Source organism: Excalfactoria chinensis, chromosome 3 (assembly GCF_039878825.1).
Source record: "Excalfactoria chinensis isolate bCotChi1 chromosome 3, bCotChi1.hap2, whole genome shotgun sequence".
Taxonomy (NCBI): domain Eukaryota; kingdom Metazoa; phylum Chordata; class Aves; order Galliformes; family Phasianidae; genus Excalfactoria; species Excalfactoria chinensis.
The window spans coordinates 47451394-47466058 of record NC_092827.1 but is presented as its reverse complement, the minus strand read 5'-3'; the positions used below and the strand labels follow the sequence as shown (position 1 = coordinate 47466058).

Below are 14665 nucleotides of genomic sequence, written 5' to 3'. Positions count from 1 at the left end.
CTATTTTTTTTTTCCCCATTTGACAATATTTTGTTATCACTTTTAATTTAGGTAACTAGATTCAACTTGATCAATACTGTTGTCTGGATTTTATTCCTTCTGTCACAGTCATCCACATTCATAAATTCTCCTCTAGGTAAAAGTGGAAGCCTTTATTCCATATATCTGTTGAGAATGAAGCCTGTCCCTTGCTAATTCCCAAACTGAGCCAATCAATTGTTTGAAATGGTGGTACTTGGTACAGATCAAAATTGTCAGATATCAATCAAAAAATGTTGCATGTTATGTGAGTTTGTATTTCAGAGCCCAGTAACATTTTCTGGCTCCATTTAATTTACCAGTCTACAGAAAACCATCGTGTTACCAAAAGTATCCTCTTCTCAGAAGGATTGCCTATTTAGGGCACCTGCATTCCAGTTCCTCCCTTCATCCTTCCCTCTGTCCTTCCCTCCGTCCCTCCCTCCACCTCTCCACCCATCCCTCCCTCCCTCTCTCCCTTTCTCCCTTTATCTCTTCTTTCCTTCCTCCTTCCTTACCTCCACAGAATGAGTAGTGGCATTATTCAGAACAGTTACATTCTCTTGATCCTCGGCTATTCTATCACAATGGAAAACCATTTGCTCATAGTTTTTTCATGCACATGTACTGTGCCAATAACTTTCCTCAGAACAGTAAAAGCCTAACTTCTGAAGAATAACGGAAGGCTCAACTTTAACTTCAAGTAACTTACATGTCAAAACTAGAAGCCTAGACAGAACAGTGGAATTGCATTAAGATTTTAGTCCTCTAAAAGCATACTTAGCAGTCTTAAATCATTCTTCTAGTCCATATCTTCATCTGACATTTGATCTGAATCTGTGTTTCATAATAAATAATTCTGCAAAGAGCTCACTTGTCTGATTTTTTTTTTATTATTATTATTATTTTATTATTTTTTTCTTTTTGATTTCTACTATCTTTAAATCACATCTGGGCAAATCAAGATTTATTTGAAGATATTTTTCTGCAATATTTGAGAGGCACTATGACTATAACCAAAACTTGGATTTGAGGAAAATATCAATGGAGCTGTTGGAGCAGGTACAGAGGAGGGCCACAAAAACGATCATAGGGCTGTAGCACTTCTTCTATGAGGAGAGTCTGAGGGAGTTGGGCTTGTTCAGTTTGGAGAAGACTTAAGGGAAACCTCATTGCAGCCTTCCAGAACTTAAAGGGAGTTTATAAACAGGAGGGAGACCAAGTTTTTACACAAGCATATAGAACACATGGGAATGGTTTTAAACTAAAAGAGGGAGATTTAGTTTAGATATTAGAAAGAATTTTTTACTCAGAAAGTGGTGAGGCACTAGAACCAATTACCCAGAGAAGCTATGCATGCTCCATTCCTGGAAATGCTCGAGGCCAGGTTGAATGGGTCCCTGGACAACTTGATCTAGAGGGTGGCATCAAGAAAATCTATAACATCTCTTTCAATCCATGCCATTCTATGATTCTGTGATGTGGGGAAGTTTACAGTCATCATACTGCTTACCACAGTGGTATCAGTCCTCCTTGTATCCAATTGCACCCTAGAGTGTTTCTAGTTGTTTTAGAATAATAGTTATGCTCGCTAGAATGAAAAAATAAGGTAATTATAGTTTGTCTTGTATTCCTTATCATGCAATATAAAATCTAAAATATTCATAAACCAAGTCAGAAGGAATTTCTTTACCACATCTCAAATGTTTTAATAAACATGGATGAAGGGAGTTTCACAGATCTTGAGGACTGTAGCTTAGTTTCAATGAAGTATTCATTTTAGTATCTAGTGTCTTGCAGCTCCTAATCAACTTTGCAGCATGTCTTTTTCCTTTCAGGCAGTACAGGAAGATATGTCTTAACGTGACATTTTTTCTCTTGGTGAGTGAATTCCAATGAGCTTAAAGTCAAAACATTTCATTCTTTGTTGTATATATCAGCTGTATATGGTCTCAGATAGCTATTTACATCATATATGGAGGTGTCTGAAGCACAACTGTATGAACTGATTAGGCATAGATATTCATACATACTTTTGTGTTTGCAACTACAAGCCTTCTGGGGAATCAGACCCTAATAAATATTTGTGAAATCGTTTAGCTTATCACATGGTGGAAAAACAGACTACGTGTGAAATGAGAAGCAAACAAACATGCAGTCTTTAAAAGTTGAAGATATGATGTGCCTGCCTTTCTAAAGCAGAGAGGTAACTGTATGTCCAATAATAATAGTAGTATTCAGTGTAATGACTTCTCGTAATTCATGAATTAGGTTGATCATCTACAGGGATATCCTGCCTTCCTCTTATTTACATCACAGATATGTCCAACTGGCCACTGCTGGAGTCAAGATAGCAGACACTATTCATTCTATTGGCCTAATATATATTCTTCATTTTTAATTTATGAATTTTCCATAGTGCAGAAAGCCACATATATTTCATAACTTACAGGGGAAAGAAAAAGGAAGAGAAAAGAAATTTGACTTAGGGTAACCACTTTAACATATTTCATCAAAAGAATAGATAAAATATTTATTCAGCTACAGTCCTTTGCATTCCCATCAAAGTGAATAGAGATACATTTAATAACACATGGAAACATTAAAGAGGCTTTTTATCAGAGTGGATGGGAACCTGTTCAGAACAAACACTCTGGCCTAAGGGAAAGTTTTTGATCTGTGAATCTTAAGATTTTGGTGCTTAAAACACTCTCATATTAGGTCATGTGATCAATTTGCATGAAATAAATGATTTGCTTAAAACTTGTAAAACTGTAAAATGGAACTTGACAAGTCATTACAGTAAGTGGTATCGCACTGGCACTATACTAACTAGCACTGGTGCAATCATTAGCAAACTGCTGCTGCAGCAAAGCACAAGAAAATAATGGGGCCATCCTTTATTTTGACCTAAAGGTGTTAGGTCAGTGCTCCACATAGTAGGCACCACACTGAAATCCAAATTATTGGCTATCTTTTTTTATTACTTACCTACTCAACATTTTGAGGCACTTTGAGGCACTGTATTATTTTTAATACAAAGCAATTAGTGTAAATTGTAAAATTTATCATTTTTTTTTACCATCTATTATAATGGTCTAGTATAAATACAAACAAATTAAACATAAAATAAAAATAAATATCAAATAATCGTCCAAGCCTCTAATCAAAACTAGCAGAAATAATAATGTTACCTGCTCATTCTTCATTAAAATATTCATTGTTTTGGTTTTCCTTCTAAACTAGGATTTTCAGACTGAATGAACAATAAATGAAGTTTCTGCACATTGACAGAGGTTATAGATGTAACATCTCTGTTCTCACTGGAAACAAATGCTATTCAGTATCTTGTTAGCTCAGTTAGCAACTTCAATATGTTTTTTTTTTTGATTCACAAACTGGAAAATTATGGCTAGACATCTGGATTCCTGAAGTTTGCCTACTGTTCATTTCAGTCACATGAGACTAGGAACATTCTGTGAAGAAATTAATAAAAATTCAGTTGCGATTACTGCCAAGACAGTAAATAAGTCTAAAAACTGAGATTTTTACAATTTGTTGTGTAGTTCATTAAGTACATTAATTTTGTCAGTGGCTCAGGCATACAAGTCAAGTTTGAGTAGCTCCATGTGTGATATTTTATATAAATTAGCAGGTGAACTAAACTACAAGCTTGCAAATTATTTCCCTGCAATCATATATATGTATGCTGATGAGATACAAAGACATTGAGACTATGGTGCTTAAATTCTGCTGCTGCCTTCAAGATGACGATTTTTCTCATGCATTCCCCATGAGTATAAATGCCTTTGTAAATGAGAAGTGTAAGTATGATACTCCAATTTCCAAAGCTCGTTTCAATCTTTATTTCTTTTCTGAGTCTATCACCAAGCATGAGGCATGAATGGTTTTTGATGTGGAGCTGGATCTGAAATCTAACAGCCTGATTGCACGCGTGCTCTGGTGCAGTGTGTACTGATGCATATGACTGAATTTGTATTTCACTAATAAATGTATTTCATGGGATACTCAAGAAATTGTGCTGTCCAAGTAAAAATGATGTTATAGCTAATAAAAATAAATGCCATATATATATTAAAAAGAAAAAAAAAAAAATGAAGATGAAGAAGAAAATTATGAAACCTTAAACTGATGTTATAAACCAGAAAAGAAATATGTGTGCAGTAAATCTGTTTGTGAATACTTGAAGAAACGAAGTGAAAAATATTTCACTTCAGCATGGAAACTGGGCATCTGATTAGTACAAAAAGACTTGATTTAAGTCTACAAGAGAGTACAGTTGATTACTCCAAGAGAGTTGAGGTACCTCACTTGGCAATGGGAATCAGAAGTTAGGAAGTATTTACAAGTGTACAACCTGTTTGGTGTTGGATAATTAAGATCAGTTCTTAAGGATGAGAAGCCTAATATTTTTTATCAGTGTTTCTAGATGTTCATAATAAGTGGACTAGAGGGAAAAAAAATGATGATCATTTGCCTGGCAGAAGAAAATATGCTTTTACTGTAGAATAGACATCATGAATTTGTAACCTTATTATTATAGTATTATTCTTCTGGGGTTTTAAATCTAATGAAGAAAAATGGACCTATAAGCATTTCAGCACTTGCTTAAGTCAAATGGTCTTTATTGATTTAAAATGCATCTCTCAAAGTTAAATCACTACACTTTTTGAGAAATACATTTTATTCCTATGGTGTCTGGCAGATAACAGCTTTTATGTGAAATGTAATATTTTAAACATGAGCAATAGTCTTTCTGCTCAGACTTTTAATTAATGTATTTTCCATGTTTCTTAACCTGTATATTCATATGCAGGACATAAGGAAATGGTATCACCTCGTCTTCTTCTAGAACATAGTCCAAGAAAGAAGCCAGCAGCTATTGAAGGCAAGTTTGTCTTTTTTTTTTTTTTTCCTTTTTTTTTTTTTTTTTTTTCACTCCTCCTCTGGGGGTTTCTATGTATTAACTTGATGATCCATTCGACTTGATTATTAATATTTGTATAAATATTACTTATAACACAAAACCTTCAAGTGTCTAGGCCTAGCAAAAGAATGATATAAACATGTTTGCATTGAAAGACCTGAAAATAATTTTCAGTAGTCCCGCAGATGGCTCAAGGGATAGCCTGCATGAAATAGATTGCAAACTGAAGCCCAGTCTCTAAAACAGTTTGGACAGTGTCCAACTGTATGTTGTCATCTAACTATAAAAAATAACCAGCATTATCTTCTTAATTTACTTTGATTAATCTTTGAGTTATTATTGTTCAGACATTTCTTGTGTGTATTTTCTACAGCAGTGAAGATAATATTTCTGGCTGTATATTTATCCCAGATGTTAAAACCTCTGAAAAATAGTATGTATATATAAAGTCAGATCTTACCTTCCAAAGATTAACACTTCAATTGAATTACGTTGTTTCAGTATAATCATATCAATGATATTGTTGAAATATGTCTTTAGATTTTAAAATGGACTACATATGATGACTTACTACTACTACTGCAACATGCAATCTTGGTCTCTACACCAAAATACTTATTAACACAAAATATGTTAGTCTTCTTATGTAGTTATTTAGCAGATTTCATGTTAAGGAAGTCATTCAGTCATACCATGGGATTTTCTAAGAGAGGTCTTAGTTCTAATCTATTCAGAAATAAGTTGCAGAATACAAACAAACAAACAAAAACAACAGACAGGATAGTAGCAGCCCAACTAACAGGATGCTGTAAGATTTGCCTGCATTTGTAAAAGGAAAATGGGAGAGAGCTTTTGGAAAACCTATGATTGAAACAAAGAGTTAAATTAATTTGATATTTCTCTAATGTAATTATTGTGAAACAGAATTTTTTGATAAAAGCAGCTAAATGACTTTGTATCTTTTTTCCCTGTTGCCTCAGGAAAAAAGCCAACCAAACAAACAAAAAAATCCACCATGTTATTTCTTGATAGATACACCATTTGAAGGAGTATAAATCAGTGGTGAAAAAAAAAAAAAAGCACAGTAGAAAAAGATGGCTTCATTTGTTGAGTGATAAACTTAATCTAAAATATAACTGTTACACAACATGAACTAGCATCAAATTAGAGTGAAGTTCTTGATTTTCAAAATCATGAGGTGCATGCAATTACTGCAATTGCACATGGAAATGAGTATTTATGACCATTTACACATTTTTATGTTTCATTAGCTCATTTATGCATGCAATTGAGTTAATTGTGAATGTAAATTAGACACTCATTTGGCAAACAAACTGGGGGGGCAGATTTTCTGCTCAGAATCATTCAACTAAATTCACTTTAAGGCTCAAGGCCTTTCACTAGGATACAATACCCTGGCAAGATTTTTGGAATGAAGAAAATAGAAAGAATTACTTGTAAAATGCTGCTGTTAAAAATTATTATAATGTAGTATTTTATGTTTTTTTTATGCATATGAGGAACAAACAATTATATAATTCCATGTATAAAGGCTTTAGGACCCTTAAACTCCAAAGATTTATTTAAACCCTTGGGAAAATAGTTAAGTAATTTATGATAATATTTGATGCAATGTCAGAAAGGAGACAAAGGAATAGTCTGAGAAATCGGAATCCCTGGAATGGGTAAAGAAACATTTATCTGGTTCTTCTTGATGCTTATCATGACTTTTTTGAGTAGTACATCCCTAAATATTACCAAAAGGACTGGTTGAAAAAAATATTGTTTTTATTCTAAATAAAAGTATGATAATTTCTCAGGATAGTGAACAAGTATGATCATTCATTAATTGAGAACTGTAATTTAGGGAAGGACTTTGGCAAGCCCTGAAGAAAAGGTAAAACTGTTGGAAATACGAGAATAATTGTCACAGAGAAAAATAACCTATTTAGACCTCATGCTTTCCAATTCAGCAACATTCAGAGAGTAAAGAAAACTATGCAACTGGTAAAAGTTGAAATTAATTAATAGTTAATTAATTTCTGATAATGTGAAAATAATGACTTTTCTAATATTAGTAGGTATTTCAGTATCTTAAAATAGAAAGCCTTTCCTGGATAATATTCAGTGCTAAGTAGAAATCATGCTCTGCTGAATTCATGAGGTCTTAAGAAAATCAGAACATTGTTGTTATGGTTTAAATCTCAATCATTTTCTGCTTGTCATTGACCTTTCTTCCTTTATCACTGTAGAAAAACATTTTTGACAAGAAATTCTTAACTTGTATACTGTATTCTCAGTATGAAATAAAGAGCACTGAAGTGCAAAAATATGAACTGAAATTTTCAGTTATATCCAGGTAGGAAAGTAAAATTCTTTGTACACATTTGGTCAGAAGGGAAAAGACTAGATCGTCACTGTCCTAGTTCATGTTATTTAGTTCTATTAAAAAAACATTGTGATCTTGAGATCCTACATCAAAGTTCAACAAATTGTTTGAAGTTTTAGGCTACAGACAGAAAAGTACAAGCAAACAGAACTAAACAAAAGGAAAACAAAATAACAAAAATACCCTGAAACAATAAATAAACAATAGAAAGAGGGAAAGGGAATCTGTGGAGTTGAAGACATTGATTCAAACTTCTATTTGAATTCCGAGTCTCCAAGCCTTTCATAACCAACCATGAAATAAAATAACTCATTTTAAATCCTTTCTCTTACCCTTCTTCTGGAGGCTTCACTCCCAGCAGTCTCAAATTAACACAGTGACGCTGCTACCTAGAGAGGAAACTGGTGCTGACTGTGACTTGAACAAATCTGTTTTCTGTGACTCTCTGAACTTCTGGGTTTAATACGCATCTCTCATGATTGTGTTCTCCACCTCTTTTAACAATGATTTTCTTGTGTTTTGTTATCTACTGATGCCTTATGTCAGCTCTGCAATGAATGTTGGTTCTCTGTGAATCTACTTTCTCAGGTCTTGACTTTTTTGGCTTAGATCATACAGTTTTTATCTTTCTTTATTTCCCCTGAGAATGACTGCTGTGTTCCCTGACATGGCCAGGCAATTTCTAGGGAAGATGCTGCAGTTAGACAAATAATATCAAAATTATGTTTAGAAGCTTGGATATTTATTAGTAAAGCTTCATATTAATTGTTATGGAAAAGTATGACTTCATTTTTCTATGAGTACTTTTGTGAGAAGGATGTATGTAAATCCTTCACTCAGTGGAAGGCATCTTAATACACATTACTCAGTGATCTCCAATAGCATTCTTTGTACCACAAAAGTACTTTGAAAAGCATTGCATCACAAAAATGCTTTGAACAGCATTGTATCTGACTATGATTTTCCAGGCTATATTGCCCTAAGGAGGACACATCTTTGAGCTGTAGAGCATTACAGAAGAGGGAACAACTTAATTGTTCTGATATCCTAATGGATCGTGATAGGCTTTAAAATTTCTCCTTCCCTTGATGGCTCTGGATGGATGGAAGGAAGGAAGGAAGGAAGGAAGGAAGGAAGGAAGGAAGGAAGGAAGGAAGGAAGGAAGGAAGGAAGGAAGGAAGGAAGGAAGGAAGGAAGGAAGGAAGGAAGGAAGGAAGGAAGGAAGGATATATATATCTGCAACACCTGTGGAGGAATAGTGACAAGAAATATATATATATATATTTTTTTTTTCTTTAAATCACTGAATCCTTCAATTACAAATTTTGAAGAATGCAGTGAATTGAATTACCGTGAAATACATTTCTTTAGTTTCCTCTACAACTTCTGCAGAGGCTAAATTCACATTGAAATATAAATCTGCATAGAATGTATACTACCTGACTATCTTAGGAAGAAATTCTAGTCTACATCTCAGCTCATGAATATAACATTAGGGGATATATACAGGAGTATCTAAATTACTGAATCCCATACACATTTTGACACAGCTTCTTTGATGTAAAGAAGTGCATAAATCTTGTGCAAATCAATCTGCCTCTATCTATCAATGACTTTCTGTTCTGTGCACAGATTGTTCTATAAAATATTTTTTGTTGTTATAAAATAAATTATCCTTTTAAAAATACTCATTCTAATGAAAGATACTTTAAAAACCTTTCAACAATGCAAAATTTTGATTATTTTATACCAATTTTGAACATTTTTGATAATATTGATATTATTTTTTTACAACTCGGATAATTTTCTAATCAAGGGATAAATAAAAGCAAGTAAGAAAGAAGTTTCGATCAGTAATATCATAAGGTAATGGGCTAGATTTTAAACTAACTTGTTATAAAAAACAGGTCAGATATTTTAAACAAAGTGCTGTATATACAGCTTAAAAGCAAAGGTTTGTGTTGGGTTGAGGTTGTTGTTTTTTTTTTTTTTTGAGAAATATGTGCCTTACATTTCTATGAGTCTGTACTGAAAACAGTAAAAGCTATGAAATCATCTAAACAAAGTTTCAAAGTGATTCATCTGATGATTAAAATTAGACATTTAAACAGTAAAATATAGATAATTTATCTATGATGAAAACCTAAATCTTCAGAAACCCCTTGACACTTTATTTAACAATAAGGCTCTTCTGTACTTCTTTTATTATATGATAAGAAAAAATAATTTAAAGGGCACTAAATAAATGCTTACCAGAACATTGAAAAATGCATTAAATTATAAAGGTAAATGAATTAAATTATAAAGGTATATATATATATTGATTGGATATATTACTATATTTTCTCATCTTTAATATTATTTATCCAATTCACAATATTCAATTTTGAAGTTAAAAATAAATATTCGTCAAAATGTACCCTATAAAACAAAACTAAACAATTCTAAAGATTATCTAAGATACTTGTTTTTTAAAGTGTTACAGGTAAGCAATAACTTTTTGCCTATGATGCAACTTCAAATGGAGAATACTTACTTGGATCAAGATTCTTTGGGATTTCAAATGAAGAATTTCATGCTGCTTTGGAAAGATGAGGCAAAGCCTCATGTAATGAGGCACTGATCATACGCTGCCTGGTCATCCCTTGTTCCTAAACCTCAGATATTTGTTGTGTTTGTTTTGTTTTTGCTGTTTTGTGTTTGTTTTTTTTCCAAAAGAATGCTGCATAAAAATAATCATCAAAACCTTTCTCAAACTAAGTAACACAACTAGTGATATCCTTGATTGATACTGCCTAGTAAAAGTGTCAGCCATGAGGACGGAGAAGGATAGTTCTTCTGCTTTAGCTTCCTTTGTATGGATTTTACCAAAACAGATAGTATGATAATGTGCCACCCTTCTCCTAAGAATTTATTTCTTCGTGCCCTCATATTCATGCATTCATCATTGACAAATTTTAATGCAGATCTTGCCATGGAGGTTGCCATGCCGTCTTTTTCCTTTGATGTGAATTTTATGGCTTCATTATACTGGTATTTATACTTCTTAGCTCCCATTGTGTTGTTTAGGGAGAGCAACTTATGGCCCTGTGCTATTAACAAACTCCACTGTGTTGTTTAGTGAGGGCAACATGTAGCCCCATTCTATTAGCAAATAGTTTTGGTGCTTAACTCAACAGAGCTGTGAAGTCTGTAATCACTCCAGGGAGAAATGAAGAACACTTATGTGGGTCAGATGAAAGCACCGGGAATTTCAGTCATGGTATCACTATTGCATACTTTCTGAAGAACTCAAAAATATCTCCATGAAGGAATCTTCAAAGCTATGAAGTACTGTTTCAAATTGGGATTTGTAAACAGTGAAGTGATATCAAAATGCAAAATCAGACTGTAGAGATTGCCTGGGACATCAGAGTGTGCTGCATCTCCAATGGCCTACGTGTCCCATTCACTTGCTCAATAAGAGAGCAAATTGCATCACATTAGACTGCTGAAATGAAAAGATGCAGTTTGAAAGAGAACATGGAAGAAAATGTGCATAAATTTAGCCTAAGCACTTACCAGTAATCTAAGGAGAATTTGTGAGTGTATGTGTTTTTGTGTGAGAAGAATAAATTCTAAGAAGACTGGATTGATTCTGTTTAGGTTTACTTGATTTTTATTGACTTTGGCCACGTAGTTTGGCAAAAACGAGACAAAATTATTATTTACGAAGGAAATAATTACACCTACATAGACACTCTTACCCAAGTATGGGATTTTTTTAGAGATAGCTGAGGTCAAATTTTACATGAAACTTAAATTTAATTGAAAAATTTGGAGGTTCTGTGACATCTTAAACTAATCAGAAGTGTTTCCTTGCCTTTTTCATCTAATAATTTCCAACCATAGAAGTGTCTTTCTATCTGAACGCATGCAATACTAATATAAAAAATCTCCCTCCACCCCAAGCAAAATGCAGAGGGGAAGAAGATGTTATCAAAAGCTGAAGTAATTAGTCATTTTAATATTTAAAAGAAAATTCAGATCCCACAGAAATGAACGGCAAAGCTTTCATTGCGTTCAGCAGAGGAAGGCTGTCAGTCACCAATTAAAACAAAGGAAGAATAGCTGTGATATCTTCAAATCTAATAAGGAAATTAAAATATAGGGTCTTCTAAATGAAATTTAAAGTTATAACTGTAACAACTTGAGGGGTATAGATATATTTGTAGAAAAGAGGAATTAAGTTTTACCTGTTGTGTTCAGTCTGAATTATAGTTTCACAGTATAAATTAAATCAACTTTTGCTTTGTTCTATTTTGTATATTTGTGAGTGCACATGCACCTCTGCTGGTTCTTGCTCCCATCAGGATGAGAATCAGTAGGGACGAAAAGCTGTTGTATTTCACAAAGCCAGGCAATATCAAAAGTCTCTCACAAGAGCTTTTCTCCCAGTATTTCCTGGCAACAGGGTTTTAGATAAATGCAGATAAGCCGTGTATAAATATCTGAACTTTAGAAGGCTTATCTAAATGAAAATATCTCTGAACTTCTGGCATTCACTCAGATAGTTAATTTTTCTTACACTTATGCCTTTCCTCAAGAAGGTATTTGTGACTGTACCTTACTGCCCTCCTTACCTCCATCTCTCAGAGGGGACGGGATGCCTTGACAAGTCCTTCCAAAGTCAGCGTCCCCCTAAGCACATGGAGCATCTGGAACAATAGAAAGGAAATTCTCACAGTACCTTCCTCTTTCAGTGCCTGGACAGAATTCCCATGACATCATGCCTCACAATTCACATGCATCTCTAAATTTAGATTGCCCCCTTACTTCTGCCACAATAACATACTGGTCTTACCATGCCTGTTTTCAAGTGGAGCATTGTTGGCGTGTTTCTTTTATCTCCTGTCCGACCATTAGCCAAACAGTAGCTAACATGCCTTGTGAATAACACAAAGGTATTTTCAGAGCTGTCAAAGGTATCTCAGACTGAAACACCTCTTTCTTGGTCTCTTTTGAATCTCACTTGAATTTCAAATGATGCCCTAGGTACCTCATCATTTACCTAGAAACAAATAATTCTATCTCAGATGCTTCTTTTCTTCCCCCAGTATCTGGAAGATTATATGGATTTCTTCATTTTTCTTTTCCCAATAAAAAATTACCAAAGCATATAACTGCTTTAAGTGAATCTTATATTAATTAGTTTCCTCCTTGTTGTAAAGCTCAATTTTACATAGATTCTATGAAATAAACTGTCTAAATGCAAAGTCCATTGCTTGACTTGCTGATTAATTCTACTGCCTTATACTCTGCCATCAGCTAATACCTCACTTTCACACTTGAAAAAGTACTGCAGGTTTTAAAAAGTGTTGGGGAAAAAAAAAATAGTATTAATTGCATTATCAGCTAAAAGTAACAATAATGATAACAGCAGTTATTTCAAAAGTCTATGACAGCTGAATTCATTTTGTAGTCAATCTTGAATCATCAGAAACACCTTGTGCTCTCTTATGTAACCCAGTGTTTATGCATATGATGATCCTTCTTTATGTCACTGATCCATAGAGTTGTATAGTCCTGTTACTTGTACTTCTAACAAAAAAAGTCACTTTCAATTAATGGGAGTTTATAGCTTATAGTGCAAAATACCTGTCAAATTTCCTATTTATTTATTTGCTTTATCACTTAGTATAGCTGTGTACGTATCTAGAGGAATACCACTGCATTTACTGTTTTAGAAATTGTTATTTTTACTGGTGTTAAATATACACTTAATGTGCCATATTCTAAAGGTGAACTACTCAGGCTAAGGGGAAATAAATTTATTCAAGAAATGGAACTTCTTCTTTAAATCATAAATAATTCCTTATATAATGCACACTTACAAATTTATCATTTCATTTACATAAAATTTTCTCAGCAGTAAGTATAGGGGCATCGATGGGGCTAGATGCAACTGAAAATGTGATGGAAGTCCTGAAACTGATTTCTGTGAGATTTTGACCAAGATTAAGCATGACATTGAACAGCACTAGTGGAAACTAGGAGCCACAGTCCTTTTATAACTCTCTGTAAACATCCTCTAGAAGATTCATAACAGGTAGAGATACCACTAGGCTCGCTGGGCTCTCTGAACATTTTTACTTAAGAGCCTCGTATTAGAAAATTACATCATCTGAATTAATTGGTGGAAGAAGTCAGCAATAAAATCTCTGCAGCCAGGGATATACTCTCTTTGCTCTTTAAGTTAATTGCAGCATAAGTCCTTACTACCCCCCAGAAGTCTACTATTGAAAGTTCTGTTTCTCAAAGCTCTATGTCTCAGTTCATAGCTCTCAAAACACATTCAGCTCCAAAACTTTCTGTGATATTCAGATAAGATTTATTGTGACACGGTTGAGCCCCAGAAGCTTGTGACACACTGCACAGGCAAAGGAAGAAAAGGTCTCTGATTAAAAAGAGTTTTTCTGTTTGCGATGACTTAAGGCTTACAGTGCATCCTGTGCACCACCTGGAAATTGGAATACCTTGAAGCAAAAACAATTAATCAGCTGTTCCACCAGAACAGGGGAGAAAAATGGAAGAGAAAACACAGAAATACCAGTAGTAATTCACTCTGTGGCTACTAGGAATAAAGGTTAGAGGAAAGAAAGTAGAAAGAAGCTTTCTTTCTGACAGTAACTGAGAGGCTTCAAATGTTAAACATTTTCAGTTCAATCAGGAGGAGTTAGTAAACAAACTATTTTTTAGAAATCACAAAAGCTGACTACATGCAGAAAGGAAACACTAAAAATAGTATGTAGCACAAGAAAGTGAAGTTATTAAACTGTTTATTGTGAAATCTAAGGCAGAAGAGTATTTTCTTTTTGAGATGTCCGTGATCTCTAGTGAGGGTTTCTGGAACAGTGTCTCAGAGTGAGAGACAGAAACTCAGGGAACCCTAGAACTAGACAATAAGAAGAATATTAAAATATACCAAACAAAAGAATCTCCAAACACTCTGTATGTACTTAAGAAACCTGAGTACCATGAAGTGCACTCACAACACAAAGGAATCTGAAGCCTGAAGTCCAGTATGCTCACAGATTAAGCAAGTAGATTTAAACACAAAATATGGGGAAAAGTATTCTGAAAAATGCATACAATGATTTTCTGCTTCATTTTATCATAACAATGGCAGAGAAATGCATTGAGAAATATGTTTCAAAAAAGAAAGAAATGAAAAGCGGTAATATTATGCTTAAAATGAACCTACAGAAATTCAGCAGAAGTATGGTTAGAGGAGAACCAGGATACTGGTAAACCCACTCCATGGTAAGCAA

General features: G+C 33.9%; 1 protein-coding gene across 1 annotated transcript in view; it reads left to right on the top strand.

Moving 5' to 3' along the window:
• Nucleotides 1-14665, top strand: part of TRDN (triadin) — a 169463-nt gene that overhangs the window by 58758 nt on the left and 96040 nt on the right. Inside the window, exon 12 of the mRNA XM_072332199.1 lies at nt 4856-4927. Coding sequence (XP_072188300.1) covers nt 4856-4927 — 72 coding nt within the window. The remainder of the gene's footprint in view (nt 1-4855; nt 4928-14665) is intronic.